At 40.2% G+C, this 24,727-nt stretch overlaps 1 protein-coding gene across 1 annotated transcript in view; it reads left to right on the top strand.

Moving 5' to 3' along the window:
* The window catches only part of COL16A1 (collagen type XVI alpha 1 chain), a 141,084-nt gene that overhangs the window by 105,596 nt on the left and 10,761 nt on the right, over positions 1–24,727 (top strand). The window contains exons 40-60 of the mRNA XM_075263112.1: positions 503–529; positions 1,331–1,372; positions 1,456–1,497; positions 3,929–3,982; positions 7,094–7,147; positions 7,386–7,424; positions 7,598–7,705; positions 12,138–12,164; positions 12,275–12,337; positions 12,415–12,459; positions 13,193–13,237; positions 15,302–15,355; positions 17,067–17,120; positions 17,817–17,870; positions 18,937–18,981; positions 19,589–19,642; positions 21,690–21,725; positions 22,279–22,341; positions 23,259–23,330; positions 23,408–23,461; positions 24,459–24,503. Of these exons, the coding sequence (XP_075119213.1) occupies positions 503–529; positions 1,331–1,372; positions 1,456–1,497; positions 3,929–3,982; positions 7,094–7,147; positions 7,386–7,424; positions 7,598–7,705; positions 12,138–12,164; positions 12,275–12,337; positions 12,415–12,459; positions 13,193–13,237; positions 15,302–15,355; positions 17,067–17,120; positions 17,817–17,870; positions 18,937–18,981; positions 19,589–19,642; positions 21,690–21,725; positions 22,279–22,341; positions 23,259–23,330; positions 23,408–23,461; positions 24,459–24,503 (1,077 nt within the window). The remainder of the gene's footprint in view (positions 1–502; positions 530–1,330; positions 1,373–1,455; positions 1,498–3,928; positions 3,983–7,093; positions 7,148–7,385; positions 7,425–7,597; positions 7,706–12,137; positions 12,165–12,274; positions 12,338–12,414; positions 12,460–13,192; positions 13,238–15,301; positions 15,356–17,066; positions 17,121–17,816; positions 17,871–18,936; positions 18,982–19,588; positions 19,643–21,689; positions 21,726–22,278; positions 22,342–23,258; positions 23,331–23,407; positions 23,462–24,458; positions 24,504–24,727) is intronic.

Genomic DNA, 24,727 nt, shown 5'->3' with positions numbered 1-24,727 from the left:
TCATTTATTCTAATTAATGTAAATTTACATATTCCTGTCCTGTTACATAAAGACTCCTGTTGTTTTTGTCCTGACTGGATTATTGACTGAGTGCAATTGCAGTACAGACTACAGTGACGGCCCAAAAAAAAATGTGTGTGATGTGTATAAATTGAATGCCTGCAGATGATATGTATACCTCCTACTACAAAATCGACTGAAAAATGTACAAAATATACATGTACAAAATTGCCAAATACTCGTCATCCAGGAGACAAGAGGATAGAAATGGAAAAAGACAAGAAATCATTTTCGCTACAATCATTACATTTTGTGAAATGGTTCGGTTTTTTTGGCCGCCATTGTAGTTACACCATTTAAAATTTCATACTATTTACAGAGTCAAATTGTGTAAAAAAATTACTTTGAACTTTGATATATCTTCATTTTTACATTTATTCTATTTTCCTTATTGTCTGATGGATAAATGGCCTTCAATGATAGTTATATTTTCTCTCTCTAGGGTGATAAAGGAGACAAAGGTGAAAAAGTAAGTGCATTTTTAATAATCGTAAAGTGAGTAAAATATGACTTGTTAATGTGGTCAATAAAGATCTCTGTTGGACTTTATGGAATTTGTATCATCAAAAACAGGAGGACCCTTACAGTCCACATCAAAGTCATAAACATATTTTGTGCAGATGTAGAAGGCTCTGAAAAAAAGGTTGCTGTAAAGTAATATATGTATTATCATCATTATTGTTATTAGTTGTTATTGGTTTACTTATGGTTGTCAATTATTAATACTGCAGATATCCCAAACTTATTGGTATGTACCCACAGCGATAATATATGTTGGAAAAACGCAATGTGCCATATTTATTAAGAATGGTGTCTTAATAAAGGCCCTGACTGGTGCAGTACACGGCAGGTTTATGAAGAGGCTCCAGTCTCTGGGGTCTATGCCAGTTAGGAATTATTATTCTGAGTTCACACTGAGTTTTTTGGAGTGGATTTTGACGTGGGAATCCACTCCAAAAATGCCTCCTGTAGCTGCTTGCTGCATGAGGCAAGAGGCTCATTTAACCTCATGGCAGAGCAGCCATAGTTTCAGCCATGCTTTGGTGCTACAAATGGTGACAAGTAAGGGCAGCATGCTGAAAAGTTTTCCAACTGTCTCGGACTTCCATTGAAGGTAATGGAAGTCAGATTTCAGTCTTTTTCTACATTGTCTTCTTCATAATCAGTGTGAACACAGCCTAAGAATAAACTATTGTGCTCTTATTGTATACAGCAACTGTCACCTGGGCCATGTATTTGATTTTTACATCTAGTGTTTGTCTAATTCCAGGGAGAAGCAGGAGTGTGTGCATGTCCCCCTGGACCATGGATGGTAGGTATTTTTTCTCTGATCATGTAAATCTTAGTGTTATCTAAGTATTTTTCAGCCTTATCAACTTTGCTTTTTCTTCCCAGGGTAATTCTGAGAATGGTGATTTCTGGCGTTATGGAATTCAGGTCGGTTTTATGTTGCCCTTTTCTCAGTTCTTTCTTGTATGTTTCTAATATATAAGTAGTTCTTTTATCTTTTTACATCATCTTAAAAAATGATTTGCCCAATAACCAAACTGTATGAGCAGTAAATGCTACACACAGTGAGTTTCACATAAAAAAGAACTTAAAACCTAGGAAATAATTGGATAAGCTAATGGCCCATATCGCAAGACACAGCATAAACACTCTGCGGAAGAAATTGTGGTGGAAATGCATAATTTTTTTAGCATTGCTTTTCATTTTCAGTTTTCCTCTGTGGACTTTCTGCCCCTATTATACCTATATGGAAAATGCCAGAGCTTCCACATCTATAATTGACATGCTGCGATGTTTAGAAACTCAAGCATTTTTGAAAACTTAGGTTTTCCGCTGCTGATATTTTCTCTGAAGTGTTTAGATGGGATTAGCCTCACATTGCAAAACATAGTTTCTGTCGTGGCAAAAAAAAAAAAAAAAAACCTGCATTTTACAGTACCTGCAAAATGGATGGGATTCTAGCAGAAAGTCTACAGAGGAAAACTCCACAGACTTTCTGTGAAAAACACTGCATAAAAAAGACTCAATGCATTTCCACCACAGCCTTTTTCGCAACATTTTTCGGCTGTTGCTCGCTATGTGGGGTCTTAGCCTACAGGTAATTTCTTAAAGTCAAATCTATGATCCTAAATAGAGATGAGCGAACACTGTTCGGATCAGCCGATCCGAACAGCACGCTCCCATAGAAATGAATGGAAGCACCTGTGACGCCAGCCGGCCGCCGGCAAAGTCAGAGTCACAGGTGCTTCCATTCATTTCTACGGTAGCATGCTGTTTGGATTGGCTGATCTGAACAGTGTTTGCTCATCTCTAATCCTAAATAATATTTTTCTATATCAGAAACTTAAATTGGACAAAGTCTTACTACTTTTGAAGATTTCCATTTTCTATCCATCAGAAAATATGAGAAAGAATCTATGTGATTTATCATTGCTTCTTGGATTTTTGGATAAGATCAAGTGTAGTATCTGTTCTTATCAGAAGCAGTTAGTAATCGAAACTGCTGGAGGGCCTGGTCGTGGGTCCAATTGCAGTAGTAGACAGAACGCTGTGGAGCAGTTAGTATGTGTCTGCTCGCCAGAGGGTTGCTAATTCCCCTTCTGGTGGGTAGTAATCAGAAAGCTGTGGGAATGGTGAACCACTTGGGACATGTTGCTGGGAGAAGTAGTTAGTATCTGGTTCCGCCAGTGGTGTTTGGCGTCCGCCACTGTAGGGGACCAGTGAAAGCTATGGATGCTGGCAACATGACCACCAGGTACTACAGGATGGGTGCCTGGGGATCTTGGCTGGGGGCCAGAGAAGCGTCTCAAAGGCTTTTAGTGCAGTGCTCTGGGGGTGCCGAGTGGCCCCTGGGGCGCCTTATATCACTGGGGATGGGATCCCACTGAGCTTTGGCACATTGCTATTGCACTATACACACCTTTGTGACACCCACTCCTTATGCCTGGTTTTCCAGTGCTGGGAAATTTTTACAGATCCGGCTGGTAGACTGGGCCTGAAAGGGCACTCTATCACTTGTTTAGTCTTTTGTTACGTTTTGTTTTGCCACTCAGTCACGTCTTTTTTGTGTAGATGAAGGGATGCGGTGCCCTTTTGGGACCTTCCCGACGTCTAGTGGAGAGGCTGCGAGTCTGTAATGGGCTCTCCTCTCCTTCAGTGACCTGCCTCTGCTTCGGTGGAGGCAGGCAACGGATCTGAGGACAGGAGTATCCCAGGTGGTGGCAGCCAAACTGGATGTAGGATCGTCTCTTAGTACCCTAGGTGGTGGCAGCTCAAGGGGAAAAGAGCAAGCGGGACCTTCTGCTTCAGCAGTCCATCCCAATTGTGACTCTGGGCTGCTTGGTGCCTTATGGCCCAGCAGCCTTGAGAGATGTCGGGAGCCTATTCCCTTTTGGCATGGACACCCATGGCAGAAAGCATCCTGAGCACGTTTTTTTGTTTTGTTTTTTTTTTTTAGAGGCCTTCGAAAAAAAAAAAAAATCTATGTGACCTATCTAACTCTTATGATTTAGGACGAATTTACACATGCAGGTTTTGTTATACTTTTGGTGCTTTTGCCTATATATGATGGAGTTCATATTTCTACTATAAGTAAGTGATAATGAAATGGCCAACACCAGGAAATGCTTTCTTATTAGCCTTCAACTTTACTATTCATCTTTCTATCTATACCCAAGAGCAATATAATTTTAGTGATCTTGTGGTCACATTGCAGTCATCTCTAAACACAGTCTAGGAGAACCTGGACATCACCAATGTACTTTTCTAATATTTATACATTACATTTTCATTCATCTCCATCCTATGTCATATAATCTCCTCATAACTGTTTGCTGTCCAAATGTCCGCTTTGTTTCAGGGACCTCCTGGACCTCCTGGACCTCCCGGTCCTCCTGGACTACCCGGTCACCAGGTGAGCCGTATTCTTAATTTAGGAAGAAAGGAAAAGCACTGGGTCTAGAGCGAATTTTCATGCATGTTTCACACTGTTGTTAGCTACATTTTTCCAGCCAGCATGACATAGATATTGAATACACAGGGAGCCTGAATAAATATAATACAGAAGATATCACCATGATGCATGATTTTGCATGCCCATTTTACAGGTGAGTTTACGAGAATGCCATTATTTGGGTGGATATTATACATTAAGCTTGAGCAGTTATATAACTACCAAACAAAGGGAGCATGAGAATTCAGTACATCTAGGAAAGTAATATTTCAATTGTCCGCAATGCACCAGTGCTATATTTAAGCCTATTTCCACTCAAAACCTTAAAAACCAATCTTGTTTGCAGTTGACCTCAATATTCAGTTGCACCATGTGAGGGGGAATATATGGAGAATTGTTTTTGCTTATGATACTAGTGATATTTTTTTCCTCAAGATACAAAATGGAATTGCTCAGGACAGACTTTGCAATGTCTGAATGTGACACAGAGAAAACACAGTGGTCACAGGTAAGGTTTATTCCCTAAAACAAGAATGCTTCTTTAAAGGACTTGACTGGATATAAAACAAATTCTAAAGGCAGGCAAAGGTGTAAAATAAAGAAACAATACTCTCGCATTTACTGATTCAGTGCCTTCAATCTGCTATCCCTGCTGGTCTCTATTGATTTACAAGCAAGCAGCTGATCAGTTATTTTGTCCGTAAGTACAGTACAAGATTGATATCACCTGCATGGAAGTTAAATGAGACTGGCAACCATCATACAGAGGGGGCACTGAAGAGGAGGGAATTAAATGAGCGAGTCATTTTTTTTTTTTTTTATTTTTTTTTTTTTAATGTTGGCATTATTTTACACCATTGACTTGCTTTAGATTTTTTTTTTTATCTTGGATAACCCCTTTAAAGAACCATCATTTTTTGTCAGGGATTAAATCTTAACTGTTAGGGCCCCTTCACACAGCATAAGCGCGCTGCTCATTTATACACATATACATGTGTCCAAGCACGGCGCTTCAAAACAGAGCCCATTGATTTCAATGGGAATCGCGCATATATCGGCTCGGGCACGTGTATACATGTCTAAATGAGCGGCGCGCTTACGCCGTGTGAAGGGGCCCTTAAAGAGAACCTTTCACCACATCCACCAGCTTCAGTTCTTTCACCTTTTAATAAGCCATACTTTTGTTCTCTGATTGTTATATATATTAGCTAATGTAATACCCCACTGACCTAATCACAAGGGTATTCTTATGCAATACCCATCTGCTCAGATAACACATAGTCACCAATTGAATGTCACCATATAAAATCCTAGTTTTTGGCAGGTTTCAGATGGATATAATAGCAGGTGTTGATGAAGGGGGGGGGGCACTCATGAAACCTTTGTACTTTGCCCAGTTGTCCCAGTCTATCTGTTTCACAGACTACTCACCTGACAGTAGAGAGTCTAATTGCATCAATGAATGCTCAAAATAACAGCATTGATTGCTCAGGAACAGGTGGCTAGAGAAAAAAAATCCATGGAGCAGCACCTATTAAAGGATGCAAATAGTTGGAGCTGGTAGAGGTGGTTAAAGGTCCTCTTTAAGTTTAAGTCCCACGTAGCAGGCTGCAGCAAAAATCGCTGTAGGAAAAAAACAAGGCTGCAACACATTATAGTTTTTACTGCAGTGCATTTCACAGAAAGTTTCTTCTGTGGACTTTCTGCTTGAAATATGCATATACTGCAACGGTTATGGAAATTGCAGCATGTCTGCTGCACAATTTTCCGTGGATAGGATTTTCTAGAATCCAGCTGAACTGCAGCATTTACACCACGTGGGGCCCTGGACTAAAGCAGTTTGTACAGGACTGTGTACTAGCCACTGGTCGTGAATAAGCAGCATTGACAGCGCAGGGGTGACACATGGATGTCTTCCGTGTGCTGCCGATGCACTGGACTTGCTTTCACGGCCCCATTCATTCAATGAATAGGACCTGCAAAAGTACGGCCGCAAAATTGGACAGGAATAGGAGCTTTTCCATATTTTATGGCCCGGACTGTCGACCCACACACGGCAAAGTGTAATTCATGGTCATGTACACGGGCCCATAGAAATGAATGAGTCAGTGTGCTGTGCGGGAAAAACCCAGATAGCACACTGAACTAGCACACGGTCGTCTGCAAGGAGCTTAACTCTGTGTCACAGTCTGAAATAGCTTCCCAATGTGAGGATTCTAATAACACAAATCTCCCAGAACTCTTGTAACATGGAATGAACAGGGATGTTGGGGTGAGCTTCAATCGCTCATACATTTTTAAGTTTTGAGAAAAATTTAAGTGTAATAAGCCAATAGTAAAGAGAATCTGTCATCAGAGTAAAGAACCACAATTTTTCAAAATACAATGCATAATATTATATTATGTACAAAACACTGGGTTACAGAAATGTTAATAATCATAACAAGAACAAATTGAAGCCTATTTGTACAACTACACTACACTACTGAGTAATAGTTGGGAGGATATTAAAGGGCTTCCCCATAATTAAGGTATATCAACCAAAGGATGAGATAAGTGTCTGATCTTTGGGGACCCCACTACTAAACCCCCCACTGATCACAAGAATGGGGACCTTGGTTCCCAGTTGACATAGAGCAGCGGTTGGACATGAACACTGCCACTATATTCAAGATCTAGTCATGTTGGCAGTCCCATGTTGAATGGAGTAGAATATACAAGCTTGACTCCCTTTACATTCAAACAGGAACCATTTACGCCCTATTCTACTGATCATTGGACAGGTGATATGTTTTGACTATGGGAAAACCCTTTAAGCGTATCTTTGATATGTTTAAGTTAAATCTACTAACAACATTCAAACACAGGCAATACCACAAAACAGAAAGTACAGTGCCAGTCAGCAAAATATGGGGGAAGCACAGTACCCTTTCATTTCTGCCTTGTGTGTCCTGCTAGTACTTTATTTTTGGAATCAGTAGTACATTATATGGGTGTATTGGGAGGCACACATTGCAGATAATGGAGACATATGGCACATGCTTTAGCCCCAGATTTCTTCCTTGACTGTAGGGTTTGCCCGGACACAATGGTATGCCAGGACCACCTGGATTGCCAGGAGAACTGGTAGGTATAGAGCGCTGGTGTGCTTCAGCTGTGTGTCAGTGCCACGCTCTCTATATGTACCCCTATCCCCTATCGCACAGAAGAAGTAGGGCAGTTGTGACATGTGCACATCTTCCCTCCCCTTTTCTGGTGTTCCCATCGTGCCATTTTGCTTTGCAGGGTCACTGTGCAGTTATGTGTGTCCCATGTGTCTTAGGACTCCCATATAAATTCCTAAGAGTTTCCTTTTCTTTTACAGGAAGCCCTGGCTGCAGAAAGAACCATTGATATCCTGAAGGTGAGGATGTCATAGGGAAAGACAAAAAGGAATGTGGGACTACTACAAAGGTTTAATTTATTTTAGTGGCCTGTTTTTGAAGTTTGTGTGTCTAGTGGGAAATCCTTGGAACAAAGGACCAGCCACTTTATGGGGGTGATCTAGTTTATCTGATATCCCCCTGCTTCATACAGAGTATTTGTGGGGACTGTGCCAATGGGCAGAACACTCCCATCGCCATGAAAGGAGAAAAAGGAGAGCAAGGCCAACCTGGGACTCCTGGAGCTGAGGACTGTGAGAGGGTATGCAGATGTTGTACATAGGTGAACAACCTTGTCATGTCAATGAGTGTGATTTACTACCTTTGTTGCTTATCACTGTGAGGAATGTTAATTATAAGATTATGTAAAGTGTATATGCTCAAATATCTTTATTGTCTAAAGGAGTTTGCCAGGTATAACAAATTCCGCACCACCCCAGTTCAGTTGCTCTTCTGTTCCCCATTGGTCTTTGTCTTTGCAGCATGCTATATCAGTATCATACATCACTCATGGCCTCAGCATGCAGCATACATTTCAGCATTCCTAACACCAATGATAGGCAGTCATGTTGATAATACGTATAAAAGCTAAGTAAGCAGGGACTGGCAGGTACCATTGTGATGGCAACACTGCAGCAGCGGGTGATTGAAGAGGTGACTATAGGATCTTTTAAAGCTCATCTCATGTCCATGATGCAAAACAAACATTAAGCAACTTGCAAATATACTATTTATACAGTTCTAGTATACATAGGTTTGAATATCGATGTGATTACATGATTCATTCAGACTCTATATTGTCTGATATTATTGCAGTCATTTTTACATACATAATGCTATAGACCAGTGATGGCGAACCTTTCAGAGACCGAGTGCCCAAATTGGAACCCAAAACCCACTAAATTATCGTGAAGTGCCAACATGGCAATTTAAACTTAATACTGTGTGGATCCACAACTGTGGACAGTTACGGACCCACAAATTACGGCCATCTGAATGGGTTTTACAGAGCTTTCAATAATACAAACAACTTTGTACTGAAATGTAAAGGTCTCTGCATTTGAAATTTTGAACAATTAATGTTCACTATTTACTTTGCAAAGGATCTGTTTTATAGTGACCGTGCAATGTTCTTACATCCTGTACTAATATCACGTGTGCTATAAAACAGATGTGTAATATAAATAGTGATAGGACCTCAGACAGTATTATATGTTCCACAGTGGCCCCCCCTACAATATTATAAACTCCACAGTAGGCCCACCACACTGTATTATATGCTCCATAGTAGCCCCCCCCACAGGATTATATGCTTATCAGTACGCCCCCCCCACGTATTATATGCTCCTCAGTACCCAACACATACAGTATTATATGCATCTCAGTAAGCATCCCTCCAGTATTATATGCTCCTCAGTACCCCCCCTCACAGTATTATATGCTCCTCAGTACCCCACACATACAGTATTATATGCTTCTCAGTACGCATCCCCCAGTATTATATGCTCCTCAGTACCCCACACACACAGTATTATATGCTCCTCAGTATCCCCACACAGTATTATATGCTCCTCAGTACGCATCCCCTCAGTATTATATGCTCTTCAGTACACCCTCTCCCACACACAGGATTATATGCTCCTCAATACACATCCTCCCCGTTTTATATAATCCTCAATACGTATGCCCTCAGTACGTAGCCCCCCCCCCCCACAGGATTATATGCTCCGGAGTGGCACCCACACACAGTATTATATGCTCTTAAGTACGCCCCCCAGTATAATATGCTCTTTAGTACACCCCCCAGTATTATACACTCTTCAGTATGACTGACACACACTCACACACACACAAACACTCTTATACTTACCCATTAAGAGCCGCCGGGGTCCTCCTTCTTTTGACTGCAGTCGCTGATAACTCACGTCATTGCGCCTGCGTCGGGGCAGAGGTTAAACTCTGCAGTCAGCGTAGGCCGCAGTCGTGGGTTCGCGGCCTGGGCCCGGGCCTGCTCATGGGCCACCCCCCACGTCCTATAGCAGAAGGGAAAGCTGAGGGCAGCCATGAGCAAGCCTGAGGAGTTAGGTAAACAGGCCGCTACCTACTGGGGATACTCCAGCAGGTAGCAGCCTATTAAAAGAAAAAAAAAAAGTACTTACCTACTTTGCCACTGCTGCTCCTGCTGCCTCCTCCTCTTCACCCAGCAAAAGATGTCTGCGTCTCAGTGGCCCTGTCCTGGGCTAGTTTAGAAAAAAAGTAACAAAAATTAGAGGTTAGAGGTGCAGCCCTGGCTATAGGCCCTGAGACTTCTGAGCTGCATTTCTCACAAAGATCACAGCTGATGCATCTTGCATAACTACAGGCAGCATAAAGCAGCTACAGGCTCCCTCACTATAAAGAACTACATGTTACACAGCATTACAGGGAAATCCTAGTTTTATAAACAGTGTGCAAGGGAAGAAAAGTATCTGGTCTGCTCCCCTCTGGACTCTTTGTTCCCAACTTAATTTGATTTACAGGTCTCTACAAACACACAGATTCAAAGAGATCTATTAGTCAAGCCAAGCTGGCTGGGGAGAAGCCAAAGGGGAATCAACCTGCAGACACCTGAATCCCAGAATCCAGTTTTTTAGGGGTGTCTAAACATTTTTATTCTCTGAAATGCTGTAGTTGTATTAAGTTGTCTATAGTTTTCTTTCATGTGAAAGTTTTCCTTTAACATCAGTACTAGTGCAGAGGATGAGAAACACAGGCACACTGTTCAAAGTACTGAAAGTAGAGAGGGTGTGAGTGAAATGATGTCTAACAGGGAACACCCTCTGAGTTCTGAAACTGAAGGCATGTCAGAGAAAGCAATACAGAAATAAATTCATCAAGGTTCAGCATTCACCAATACAATAGCTAAGGTTAAGGCCCCAGGTAGCAGTCATTTTTGATGTTTTACACCCCCTGGAAAATGCGAATCCCATCCATACATTGGGGAAAAATACGCGCAGCGTACATGCTGCAATTTCCAAAACCATTGTGGTTGTGGATATCGCAGAATGTCAATTATACCTACAGAAAGCCTAAAATTGCATTTTGTGTCTTTACTTCTAAAGTGTGTTTATAGTAAGTGCCTGTATTGAGAATTAAAGGGGCTGTCTGAGACTTTTCCAAAACCATCCAAAGGTAGGAAATTGTAAAATAAATAAAAAGCCTATATTATCTTAAAAATGTTGCTGCCGTAGTCCCCACCAGTCTGGTCCCCGCTAGTCCTGTAGTGAGGACATCATGTTTATCTTTATAGGACTGTTGCAACCAATTACTGGCCTCAGTGATGATGCTGGCGTGTATAGCCCTGAGGACAGTGACTGGCTGCAAGGGGTCATATTAGCGATCACCATGAGGCTATCACTGCTCGACCAGAGCAAAGACACTGAGGCAGTGACAATTAAAAAGTGAATATTGGCTATTTCTTTCTTATACCCTTGGACAATTTTGGAAGAATGTCAGAAAACTCCTCACTTTTCACATTTCTAGAGGAACCATAAATTGACATTACTTAGCATGACACACAATATGGCAAACTAAAGGCCTTGTTAGACAGGGCAATTTAACTGTCAATTGTCAGGAGGACCTTGATCCTGACAATTGGCCTGTCTAGTAATGCTGACAGTCACCTGTCAATCAAGTTCTTGCTAGTTCATTGGGTGATCAGTTGATTTCAGCAGGACAAATCTTCATCATCCGTCAGCAGCACCTCTAATAAGAGCTCTGTAACCAAAGAACAATGATACATGCTTTAGTGGTCGCTCCCTTTGTGTGCCCTCTGCATCATCCTGTGTGATTAGACCAGGGAAAAGGAAAATGTTCGTTGTTGTACGGTGTTAGCCAGTGGGTTGGAAATATATTTCCTAGACCAGGGAAGAGCGAGTAGTGAGCAGCACGTTTGTAACCAATCAGCGCTCATTCACAAACATATTTAGGTGTAATAGGATCTTAGGTTACGTTCAAACCTGTGTTCGGGTTTTCCATGGACTCCATAGATTATAATGGGGTCCGCTGAGTTTCCGCCTGAGAAATGCAAAAAGAAAACTGCTGCTTGCAAGACTTCCTTCCGCATTTTTCAAGCGGGTTCAGGGACGGAATCCCTGAACAGAGGCCAGGTGTGAACCTAGCCTTAGCAGTTTTTACTGAAGTTATAAGACAAAGAGAGGACTGTATGATTAGGAAATGTAGATATGTATGAAGGTTATATAGCTCTTTGAAAGAAGCTGAAACTGTGTCAGTGTGTCGTAGCTGTGTCTGTATATAACAAATGTCATATCGCTTCTGTATATTGTTTGTAAAGGCATTTATTAATGTTGTAACAAAATTCTGTTGTCCATTAATCTAACTTTGTATAAGTGAAACATAATAATGTCCATTGCGTTCAGTCCTGTCTCTGTCCTGTTTACTATGGTGCTTGCAATGTTTTTTAATGAAATTTCAGTAACTGCTACTATTACAGCTAAAAGTAACAGGTAGACTGTTTGTATAGTAAACATCTAACCAAGTGTTGGATCATTGAAGAACATATTTAAAGATATTGCTAACTATTTTGTGTTTTTGTGTTTTGGGTGTCTCTTGTAAACTAATTTAATTAACCCTATAATATATATCTCTAAGTTTGAAATAATAATTTAAGTAATTATATTTTTTGCACTTTATAGTGCCTTTCGGAGAAGCCTGATGAAGTGGTAAGCATTTTATTAAACTTAACTATGTTGGTCAGCTATATATGCTGTACATTGCACAACTGGATCCAAAGACCACACAAAATTTTTTAATCTCTCTTCCACATTTTCAGGGAGATGACCCCGACTCTGGGTGTGCAGGCCACCCGGGTGTGCCTGGAATACCTGGTGTAGAAGTAAGGACCCTACAATTCATTGTAAAGGAGTGCATTTGTGGAAACTCCAGTCTCATTCCTTGATTTGTCTCTATCAGGGTCCTCCAGGACCAAGAGGATTGCCTGGTTCCCCAGGACCACCAGTAAGTAATTGCATTTTACCAAATTACAAAAAAAATGTTCAAATATTGGAAAGATTTTTCACATATCAATGTTATTGTGTTAGAAAGGACAAACATTATCTTTTTTCTAAACAATACTTCATTCATACCTATTAAATGAAGTTTAATCTACTTGTAGAGATCATGAGGTATGCATTGTAAGCAATATTTATGTCTATTGTCTCATACTTCCCCGAAAGCATCTTCCTTTGACAGCTATATTCGTAGAAGACCAAGAAAACAGAAAGGACTTTCAGCATTATACTCTAACCATCTGAAGAGGAGCCATTGCTCTCTCCCTAAGGAAAAGCACAACCAAATGCGATATTTGCCCAATAAACCTCTGTTTTTTTTTTCAGTTACCTCCAGACTATCAACTACCACAAGATACAGGTTATAGTGCAAATATTGCATTTGGTGGCTGCCTGATCGCACTGTGTCACTGTTGGCAAACAGAACGATTGATTCTCAGAATATGACAGATTTATAAATGTGAAACTGCAAGATAATGTTATCTGTGTAATATCTTCAGGAAGATTTCCAGAATCTCTCATCCTAAGTGTAACATTTAACAACAATCTAACAATATTAATAACAGTGTTGATGCTCCTCTCTCCAGAGGTTCAGGTTTCACTCCCTTGGATAAAGGGTGCTCTTGTTCCTCCTTCCACCAACAGTGGCTTTTGGATTGTGATACCCCATTTTTTTCCCTCAGGGGTCCCCAGGTTTTCCAGGCTCTCCTGGCTCCCCCGGACTACCTGTAAGAATATAACTCTCCCCCACCTGCTCGCTCGCTTTTCCTCAATCCCCAATGCACATAACTTCACCAATGCTGTGCCAATAAACTCACCTCTTGTGTCACACCTGATGCAACTTCAAATTTCACCCCTTATGTGCCCCAAGTCTTATCACTTGTGATACAATCTTTATCTCTTGTGTTTCAAGATTCACAGTCTTTGTCTGAAAATCTCCTCCAGCTGCCACACCCTCTGTATTCTCAGTTTACTTTTCCATGCCATTTTGTCTACAAGTGTGTATGTGTATATAGTAACAGTTGAAATAGCAAGCTACTCTAAAAGAAGAGTTATGATATTGTAGGTGGATCCGTACCAGATCAGTTTTTTGGGTGCAGTGGTTTTGAGCCTAAGCAAACCATTTAAGTACCATGAGTAATAGCAAATTCTTTTTACCCCTCCATTTGGTCAGAGATCCAGGAGAGAGTCTCCACTTGATCCCCGGTCTTCCTGACCTTTGACCTGTATGTGAGCAATGCAGTCAATTGGTGATTGAGCAGTGATGCTCTGTTCAATGGCAGAAGATCAAGAAGTTCATGAAGTTATAAAGTTGAAAGTCTAGCACCATGTTTCTGGAACTGTTCCACAGGTGTTTATACACAACCTATAAACCATCATTCACATGCAGGCTGAACAACGATTGCATTCCCCTATGATGAGCAATATAGGCAAACCTGTATAAGATCAATGCAAATTAGGGATAAAATGGAGACTCTGCTGGAATCCTGGCCAAATCAAGAGATGTGTATACACGCTTTTTATTTAAAGCAACTGAAGGGGAAAAATGACTTTAGAACAACCCTTTGAATTCCCAGGTTGGAGTGAAAAAGTCAGTTAATCTTTTTAGAAATATGTTTTCCATATTCCTTCCTATTTTTTTGTCACTTAACTTTTTATATGGCTGATTTTTATTCAAGATCCTGTAATAGCCATAATGTTGGTCCTCAAGATCGCCTGACAGACTGATAGGAAATGCAGACCTTTATTACTTTGTAGCCTGTATAAAGATGCACTAGACATTGAGGACCAGATTTGGTCACCGCGTTTGTACCCTTGTACTTCATACCCAACTCTACACCACTTTGTTAAGTGTTTTGTCACTACTGTGTGATAGCATCATCCTCATCTTACATGTGTCCCTGTGATCAAAATGTTGCAAAATGTTGTTGTTGTCCTAGTCAAGTCTTTAACATGTATTTGTTCCCCTAACTTACTGCAGCTGTTTTCTGCATTTGTTTTTGGTGAGTGGGATTCCTTTATTCTGCCATCTTTGGTGTCTCTTTTACTATACTATGTTTGGGGTCTGTATCATGCAAATGGATTATGTTAATGCCTGCTTAAAAAGCCATTGCCAGATTCCATTTAATGGATCTGTTCTGGGATTTGTCATTCAATGACTTTAGTGAATACCAACTCTTAATACATAATGTACAACTCTATTTGAATCAATACTGCAATATTATATTCAATTGAAATAGCTATTGTTGAACACCAATTCTCATCATTTCTAAAGCAAAATCAATATGGCCTGATACACATCCCTCCATTCCTTTGTAACTATAACTGGTATTATGTACATTATACAATCCCTGTCACCCGTGTTACTGATATTGCACTATGGTTAAATGTCTAACAGCTTACCGTTTTAACCAGTTATTAGGCTGATGATAATAGAATTCTTGACATTTGTGTTCAAATACAAAAATACAATATATAGCTGCACCAAAGACTTCCAACGGATGATGCAGTCTTCGAATTGTTAGAAAAAAATTCTCCTAAATTTCATAATAAACAATAAAGTGACATATAGGAAACGTACACTTTATTGCAATTTTTTGTAGTTGTAAGCAAGTGTCAATATAATGATCCAATTATTGGGATATAGTATTCTTTTTCAACAGCGGAAAATAGGTAAGTATTAATTCTGTTCCGAAAACAGGTAAATACCTTTCAGATTTACAGTGATGTCTGTAGTTTACTCCTGTGGTAAATTATCATTCAGAAACTTATAATATTTTTTACTTTTCAAGGGTATGCAAGGAGAAAGAGGCCCACCTGGATCTAATGGAGATAAAGGAGAGCAGGTAATATTTTCATATTGTAGTATTTTGATCAGTATTTTGCATCTGTATTTGTAAACCAAAAGTGAGTTGAAAGCAATGAAGATATTCAATACTCAATATAATATAGATGCAAAATATTGACCAAAATATGCTTCAGTGAAAGTGCCATAATTTAAAATTAAAGAAAAAAAGACTGAAAAATATTCATATCAGTATAAAATATAAAAGGTTGATGCAGGGTTCATATTTATGCCAGTAGGCAGTCATTCTTTCACCCATCATTTGACTCATCACTTATGGTTATGTTTTTGCAAAGGAGCTTCTCCAAAACTCTGAACATAATTAAAGTAATAAAATATTTTTATTGTTTGGAGGTTGCAAGAGATGCAATGCCTGAATAAGCCTTACACGAGCGCTACTTAAACACTACAAACATCAGAATACTTAATTTTATGTGTGTTTGATTTTCACTTGCAAAGTAGTACTTTACTGGCATCATTAATTCACATTATAGTGGTAATAAGCCAAAAAATGGTAGCATTTATTATAATCCATTTATGTTACTATAAAGCGTAATGCAATTTTATTAATGCTAGTCACCAGAAATGTCAGCATGACCCATTCAATGCTGGTGACTTTTATGCTAATGAGTTCTGCAAGTGAAAGTAACAAATCTTGCAATGATAATGATATCCCTCTACTGGACCCTGATTCCTCAGAGTGACTGTTTTCGCAGAGAATGTATTCTGATATAACAGTCAGTACTATCAGTGGCGTAACTAGAAATGGTGGGGCCCAAGATTTGAACATTTGACATGGCCCTCCACACAAATTGCATTCCTGCACACACTATTATGCTCAATTGTGGCCCATGCACACAGTATTATTCCCCATAGTGGCCCCTGACACAGTATTATGCCCCATAGTGACCCCTGCATACAGTATTATGCCCCATAGTAGCCCCTGCATATGGTATTATGCCCCATAGTAGCCCCTGAACACAGTATTATGCCCCATTGTGGACCACCCATGAACAATTATTATACTCTGGGGTCTTTTAGGACCCCAGAGTATAATAATCAGAGACCCAGGGGAGGATACAAACATATCTCTAAAAACAACAGATCTCTTCAATGTTGAACCAGACATCGCCTGATTCAGGTTGACTTGTTGACGCATAATGTCGCTGGCCTGGGTCACGTGATGTCTTTGACATCACCAAACAGGCCCAAAGCCTACCGGATCACAGGAGAGGTAAGTAACAGTGTCTTTTATGTTCCCTCCGATCAGTATACTGCTATCATTATACTCTAAAAAGACCCCAGAGTATGATGATAGCAGTGGGGTTCACAGGTCCACAGCCTCACTTACTGATCCTAATCACAGCCACATCTGCAGAAGGGGAAGCGCAGATGCCTTGAGAGGGAGCCAGGATCGGTAAGTAAATAGGGCTCATTACCTGCTGGGGTTACTCCAGCAGATAACGGCCTATTAAAAAAAAAAAAACATCAGGGGCCCACCGGACCACCTAATGTCCTGAGCTCTGTGTCAGCGACTACCACTGCTACCACGGTAGTTACGCCATTGAGTACTATATAACTCATTAGAGAATATTTATCTCATAAAATCATATATGTCTCCGTATTGACAAAAAAAATTAGGAACTTGCCAACACTTTGTGTTCCTCCTATGTTTTTAAGATATACTCATTTTTCTCCTTCCTCTGATTTAGGGACCACCTGGCCTTCCTGGATATCCTGGAAATTTGGGTCCTCCAGGACTTCCTGTAAGTAGATATTTTATAGCAAGGAAACATAAGTAACCAGCAGTCACACATAGCCTTACAGATATATTACTATCAGCACTTCTCAACTCATCTGAATGAAAGCTAGTATACTTGGTTATTAAAGGGGTTGTCTGAAACTGACTATTAAAGACCTATTCTTTGGCTAGATCATTCATTTGAGATTGTGTCGGTCACCTCTTTTTAGTAGTGTATGGAGCCATAAGCAGATGATTCTGTACACTATGTTGTGGCCTTGCTACGCTGTTACAGATCAATTTGTGTTCAAGTGAATTTGAGCTGTGCTGTAATTGTGTAACTGGTGGTGGGTATGGGGGGAGGTTGGGTTGGCAGAGAGAGTGGTGGGTATAGAGGGTTGGGATGTGGGTGGATGGATGATTAGAGGGGGCGGTAATGGGGTATAGCGGTCCAGTGCTATCTGCAAAAAGAATATGTTATTGAATATGACCATTGATCTTCACTGAATGTTGCTTTGTTACAATATGTGACTCTGTGCCAAACCAGAGCTCATCTAACAAGTATCACTAACAGATAGTTAGGGAGGTATCATGATAAGTCTCGATTTAGTTGCTTTTTTTGTATTTTTATTAATATCATTTTGACATAGTACCACGTGGGGGTTGCAATTCTATCTTTGCATTGTTGTATAGCTGAATGCACTTAACTCATACTTTTCAGGGTAGTAAAGGTGAACGAGGATACACAGGACCAGCAGGAGAAAAAGGAGAGTCAGTAAGTTCGTACATTATGATGCTTTTATTTACATACAGCTGGCAGTATACAGTACATGTAAAAATTGTTAATGGAGGTACTGTATAATGCTCTCTATCCATAGACTACTATTGGCCAGAAGAAACTCAAAAAATGACCTTTTCCTTTAGGAAAAGAAAATGGATGCGTGATACTGTGGACAACTGCATTCATTTGGATACCTTTTCCAACAGATCCCTGTTATTTATAAACAATGGGGTCCACTGAGCTCTATGTGTAGCCGCCATTTTAGAGGTCTGCCTCACTGTGGTTTGGGTCCCCTTATGGGCCTAAACAACATAGATGCAACACTAGTGTGAACCTTTCGTAAGTAGCTAAGCATCTAATATAAAGAAGACATAGTACTGGATTATTTTAATATCTACGGTACTTACCATTATTTTCTCAAACGCATATATTTTTTCAAATTTATATTTATCATTTAGTGAACATTTTTTTAAGATATTTTGTTTGATTTTCATCCCTTTAGTAGACCTCATGCACACAAACATGTTGTTATCTGCAATTTTGAGTCAGCAATTGCAGATAAAAGTACAGACCCATATATTTTAATGGGCCCGTGCACACAGTCATAGTTTTTGCGACTGTGTGTTCGGCCTGAATTGAATAGATGCAAATTGAGCAGATCCAATACCTGTCCACAATTGAGACTGTCAATTCATTTGAATGTACGGGTCAGTGGAAACCACAGATGACACACTGATGCCAAACCATGTGTCATCCATGCCGTTTTCACTGACCCACAGACTGCACACAGTTGGGTGCATGAAACCTTACATATGAAAAGTGACTTCCAAATGTGAATCAGCAGGGTAGTCTACCGATCACATGACAAGCCAGGAAACCTGTTTTATGGCTGAATAAAGTAGAGTGTACCCGGTAAGGGGCCTCTCTCTTCATTACACAGCAGGGCTGAAGATTTCAAAAAAACAAAAAAAAAAAAAAAACAAATGTGTGTGGAATGATGTTTTAATGTAATATTTAGAAATATTCCATATTAATAATTATTTCCTTTTTAAAATGTAAGGGTCCTCCTGGTGTTCCTGGCATTCCTGGCCCTGCTGGACCATCGGTAAGATATTATTTCATTTTTTATATGCTCTTGTTCCTTATTATAAAATATAGTTAGGGACCAGAAGGAAGGACCGCGCTTCACCAGATGTCAAAAGATAACCAGTTTATTAAAGTTCAACAGCAAACGCGTTTCGGGCATACATCGCCCTTCTTCAAGTGCAAAGGAACTGCCGTGGTGTATATGCTTGCCTGGAAGACCAAATGACATTTGGTCTTCCAGGCAAGCATATACACCACGGCAGTTCCTTTGCACTTGAAGAAGGGCGATGTATGCCCGAAACGCGTTTGCTGTTGAACTTTAATAAACTGGTTATCTTTTGACATCTGGTGAAGCGCGGTCCTTCCTTCTGGTCCCTAACTATATCCTTCACACCTCGGTGAACAGGACCCAGTTGCTCAATCACTTACAGGGAGGAACCCCCTAGAATTGGTTCCCAGGCATTTATAGTAGTTGTGAATTCTTCACAACCCTATCAGGTGAGAGTGCACTTAAACCTGTCACTACACCTCTAACTTAACAGTACTTCACCATATACAGCTCGGTGCTGTCTTTCTGTTTTTTCTTTATTATAAAATATGTGACGGGATTTAAATTTCTTATTCAGGGTCCAAGAGGAGAAAGAGGAGTCTCTGGAAGTTCTGGTGAGAAAGGTGATCAGGTGAGTAACTGCCGCACTGTAAAGATTCATATGTTTTTATAGATCTTTTTTTACCACGCTATTTTGTACCAAGTTAGACATACAATGGCCTCAGTTTATGTACTGTTTAATATATCTCATATGCACATCTAGATCACTCTGTAGACGATGTTCCTTATTTAATTTGTTTAATTTATAATGGGTTAATAAGCATCTTTTCTCCAAAACAATTGAAGAGTTAGTCAATATTTCATGTCTGACAATCCAGTAGAGCTCTCCATCTTTCCAACTCTCCAACTATCCATGGACTCAACACACCCAATTAATATCCACTGGAGTACCCATCAAGTATGCCCTTCTCTGTCTTCTTCACCCTTGTAATTGAACCACTTGCTATAGCTATATGATCTAATCCTGCAATGTCGGGGGTATGCATCAGAGGGCAGGAATATAAAGTTAATCTATTTATGGATGATATGCTCCTCACCATCATCAAACCCTTGATAACACTCCCTAATTTCATTAATACTTTCGCCCATTTCGCCCCAAGTATCAGATATTAAAAGTAATGTCACTAAGTCTGAGATTTTGCATTGTAATACCCCTCCAGCTACTAGCAAAGTTATAAGTTTGAACGGTGGATTCAAAACTAGATAAGTATAGTCCATATCTTGGCATTAATTTAATCAGCTCCCGTGATGGTTATTTTAAATGGAAGTTCATCCCTAAATTGATAAATGATTTAGACACATGAAATTACCACACCCTCTCTGGGGTTGGAAGAATTAATACAATTAAAATGGTTCACCTTATCAAGGATTTTATACTATTTCTGTGCTTGTGGGACTGCAGAGGGAAACCTTTCAATATATTTGGTCATTTAAAAGACCTCGTATACTATGCATTATCATAATAGACTGGGAAGCCAAGCAATTCCCCACCACTATAAGTACTATATCTCATCCAGGTTGTCACAAATCTGTACAAACAGATGGGATGCACATGTATTCTAGCTGACATGATTAATGCCACCATTTCTGATAATTAATTGCCTCAATTTCGATAAGATTGGGTCCTCCTGGATTAACTGATCAGGCAGTCCTGGCCTATAATATAATAATAACAATTCTCCTCCAGTAAGGAGACACATATCTGTTTTTCTTTCAGTTCACCCCAAGACCCTCTATATGATTGTTATAGCAGTGCTCTAGCTTACACCCCCTGTCCCCACTTTGCTCCCTGTGTATGTTAGTTGTTCTCCTTTTTACTTATAGTTTTATTATACATTTATATTATCTACCAGATGTATTTTGTATCTGTTTTTATATGATTCTTGTACTTGTTCATCTCTTTTTATGTTCAATAAATACCTTTGAAACTAAAAACGTATGCAAAATGATGCAAATAGATCAATAGACTAACTTTTTGCTGCATCCAGCCAAACAAGTGATTCCCTGCCCGTAATAAAAAGCATGGTGTGAAAGCAGGCATACATTAATTTTTTGTGAAAGATGGAATGGTGTGTCAGTCTTCAGATACACAGATATAGCAAAGTTAACCTGAACTGTTACAGAAGACAACAAAAGACAATGAAAAGTAATTGAAAAAAACATTTTTTTCAATGACTTCTCAATGTTTTTGATGTCTTTAGTTATTAAATATCAAACTACAGCAGGTTAACCAATAGCAGAAGTCCGCGTTAAGGGAGCCTTCACACGATGTAACGCTGTGCTCATTCTGATCGTAAAAACACGTTCAGAATGAGCACGTAAAAAGCAGCTCCCATTGACTTGAATGGGAGCTGGCATATGTGCGCTCCCCATTGAAATCAATGGGAGGCTTTTTTTCCCTATTGCTTTCCCTATTGCTTTCGATGTATTACGCACGTAATACATCGCTTTTTACACGCTCATTCTGAAAGTGTTTTTAGAATGAGCGCAGTGTTACATCGTGTGAAGGCTCCCTTACTCTGCTACGTTTGTATCTCATATGTAATGCATTGGCAAACCATGTGGAGTATGTTACAGTCTGACTATATTATACTGAAACGTTTTCTTTATAATTACAGGGATTCCCAGGTCCCCCCGGACTCCCTGGGCTTCAGGTTTGTAACAGTTTTTTTTCTAATGGTACATGAAGGGCAGTGGCATAACTAGGAATGGCAGGGCCCCGTGCCGAACTTTTGACATGGGTGACATAGCGGCTGTCACTGGGCCCCTAATGTCCCAGGCCCTGTGGCAGCTGACTCTGCTGCTACGGCGGTAGTTACGCCACTGATGATGGGATATAGCAGGAAATGGAGGCAAACAAGTCTAATTTGACATCTTGTTGCATTTCAATAATGAGCCAAAGTCTGTCAAATAGAAGTCATGACTAGTATATGTCTATCAGTCACTGATCTTTCACCAAGTGGTGCAGTACCCAAAAGTAGCCTCTGAGCCTTTATAGGGCATCTGGGGAAGTGCTTGTAAGTTCTCTTGTGTCATGACCCAGTGCCTAGTCATCAGACAACACCTGTAATTATTTACTTATCTGTATTACATTCTTGTATTTGGGTGCTTCTTTTTTATCAGTTAGTGTATAATAATTGCAGCCCTACAATAAAGCAATATAATATTTCTGTGATGTTATAATATCTGACAATTTTCTCATTTCAGGGACCCCCTGGATTTCCAGGAAAACTAGGGCCATCAGGACCTCCTGGCCCACCTGCTGAAAAGGTAAATTTTACTTAGATTGGAACTGTGTCCTATACGATTCTGTACTATATCACATATTAGGCATCATATAAGAAGTATTTTTCATCAGTATTATTGGAAATGAGGGAATAATATAGGAGTATGAATTGCTAAAATATTTCAAAAGACAATAAAATTAGATATTTAGATTCTGTGTCTGCAAAATACATTCACTTTATGCACAAGGAAATGACTCGCCTATGGATGGTTTATCCTAGTATACTTTATTTTTGCTGTAGAGAGCAATTGGAGGGGAAATATAATGTGTTATATAATGTTAGGGCAACTGTAAGAGCATTATAATTTGTGGGGGCACAAAGAGAGATGGATGGGAACGGAGAGAGTCAACACAGAAGTGGGAGAGACTAAATTTGCTGCGGCACGATATCTGATGCGGCAAGCTGTCCTGGACTGGCTTAGCACCGAGCGGTGGATTGGGGAGGCCACTGGAGCAGCGCTGCTCCAGCAGCCTCCCCTCACGCTCAGGCAGAGAGCAGGTCATCTCCGTGCCTGCTCTCTGCCTGCGAACGCCGCTGAGCCCCACCCCCTTCGCTTAGCCCCGCCCCCTCTGCTCCGTCACGCCCCCTCCTCCGGGGGGGGGGGCTTTCTGTCGTTTGCCTCGGGCGGCGAAAGGGGAAGGTTCACCCCTGGTTGGGAGGTATGCTAATCATGTACAGAAAATAGTATAATGAAAGCCTACAATGAGAAAATTTGATATCTTTTATTTTCTGGTTTTAATTTAAAAAAAAGAAGAAAATGACCCATAGGAATAAAAGATAGATAAGCAAAAATAATTATATTATAGTAGTTTAGTACTTAGTACATTTTATACTCTTTACTGCTGTGCACATTTTATCATGTTTTATAATGTATTGTCTTATTCTCCTTTTTGTGTGCAGGGTGCAGAGGGACAACGCGGTTCTCCAGGACTAAGCGGCCCACCCGGTCCTCCAGGAGCTCCCGGAATGCAGGTAAGTGCACACTTCTTTTTAGAGAATTAATGTGTAATATACTAGAATACCATTAACATTCTTAACTATTTTTTTAGGGTCCTCCTGGAATTGAAGGTCTAGATGGAAAAGTTGGGAAACCTGGCACACCGGTATGTACAAAATGAAAATGTTTAGTAGTAAATTGTATCGACAGGGAACGAGTTCTTTTTTTTCTAATATATACTACCTCTGTCCCTAATAATTGTACTGACAATGTTACTTCTGTTTAGTTATAACTGTTGCCTGCATACGCCCTTTGCAACTGACTTTCTCTGTATTTATATTATTCAAATTATTCCTCCCAACAAGCTTAGAAATACAAATATATAGATATAAGAGCAGGACTGCCTCCAGGTTTGTGTGGCTGCTTTTGTGACAGATTCTCTCTCATTCGGCCCATTTGCAGTTGTGTGTTCCACTACAAGCCACCCCAATTAAAAAAAAAAAAAAAAGAAATTGGCTGGGTTTCTGCAGCAAGCCCTCCTAGAGTCACTGTAGGTCTTCTGTAGATTTCAGTCATTGCATTGCAAAGTTTGAAAACCATGGAGGAGACCCATATCTATAATTGACATGCTGTGGGTTTAAATCCACTGTGGTTTTGGCTGTAGAATAGAGACAAGATTTATAGTACTGTCAGACACAGTGCTACGAGTTTGCCATATAATAGTATAATGGCACGCTTATGCCCCAACACAGTATTATGGCCCCTTTTGCCCCCATACATTTTAATGGCTCCCACATGCCTCACAAAGAATAATGGTCCCCTTCTGCCCTCACACAGTATAATGGCCCCATGTGTCCACCATCTTTATTGGTGGAGGCCCCAGGCAACAAATGATGAGAGTAATATTTTTAATTACTCCCTGCCCCTTCTCTCCGCTCTGACTCCAGCACACATAACCCTGTAAGTGACACAGCAAGGAAGGGGTGGGATTTTTGGGGAGCTGTTCCCCGGCTTGAATCACTAGTGATGAACATTAGTTTTATTGTGAGTAGATGCATGTATAATTCTACAGGTAGCTTAAAGTACTGTCTCGGGTACACACAAAGTGATTTCTTATTAAAATAGTCCTACTTGTATCATTTTATCTTGTCTTCTAATTATAGGGAGTACAAGGTCCTCCAGGTCTTCCAGGAATAAAGGGCATACCGGTAAGTTAATGCATGATGCCAAGTTTTGCATTGTGCACTGAGAATAGACTGAAGGTATTCATTGAAATACCGAGTTTGCTATGGTGACATCATCTATTTAAAGGGGTGTTCCAGAACAGTGATATTAATTGGCCTCTTCACTGCTTACCAAGCACATCGCTGAATGTTGTATAATGACTGTGCATGGAGTTTCAACTCCATATGCCGCATGCAGGAGGATAGCT

The sequence above is a fragment of the Leptodactylus fuscus genome, chromosome 2 (genome assembly GCF_031893055.1).
Source record: "Leptodactylus fuscus isolate aLepFus1 chromosome 2, aLepFus1.hap2, whole genome shotgun sequence".
In the NCBI taxonomy this organism is placed as follows: Eukaryota; Metazoa; Chordata; class Amphibia; order Anura; family Leptodactylidae; genus Leptodactylus; species Leptodactylus fuscus.
The sequence above is the reverse complement of the archived record's forward strand: the minus strand, read 5'-3'. Positions and strand labels throughout refer to the sequence as shown.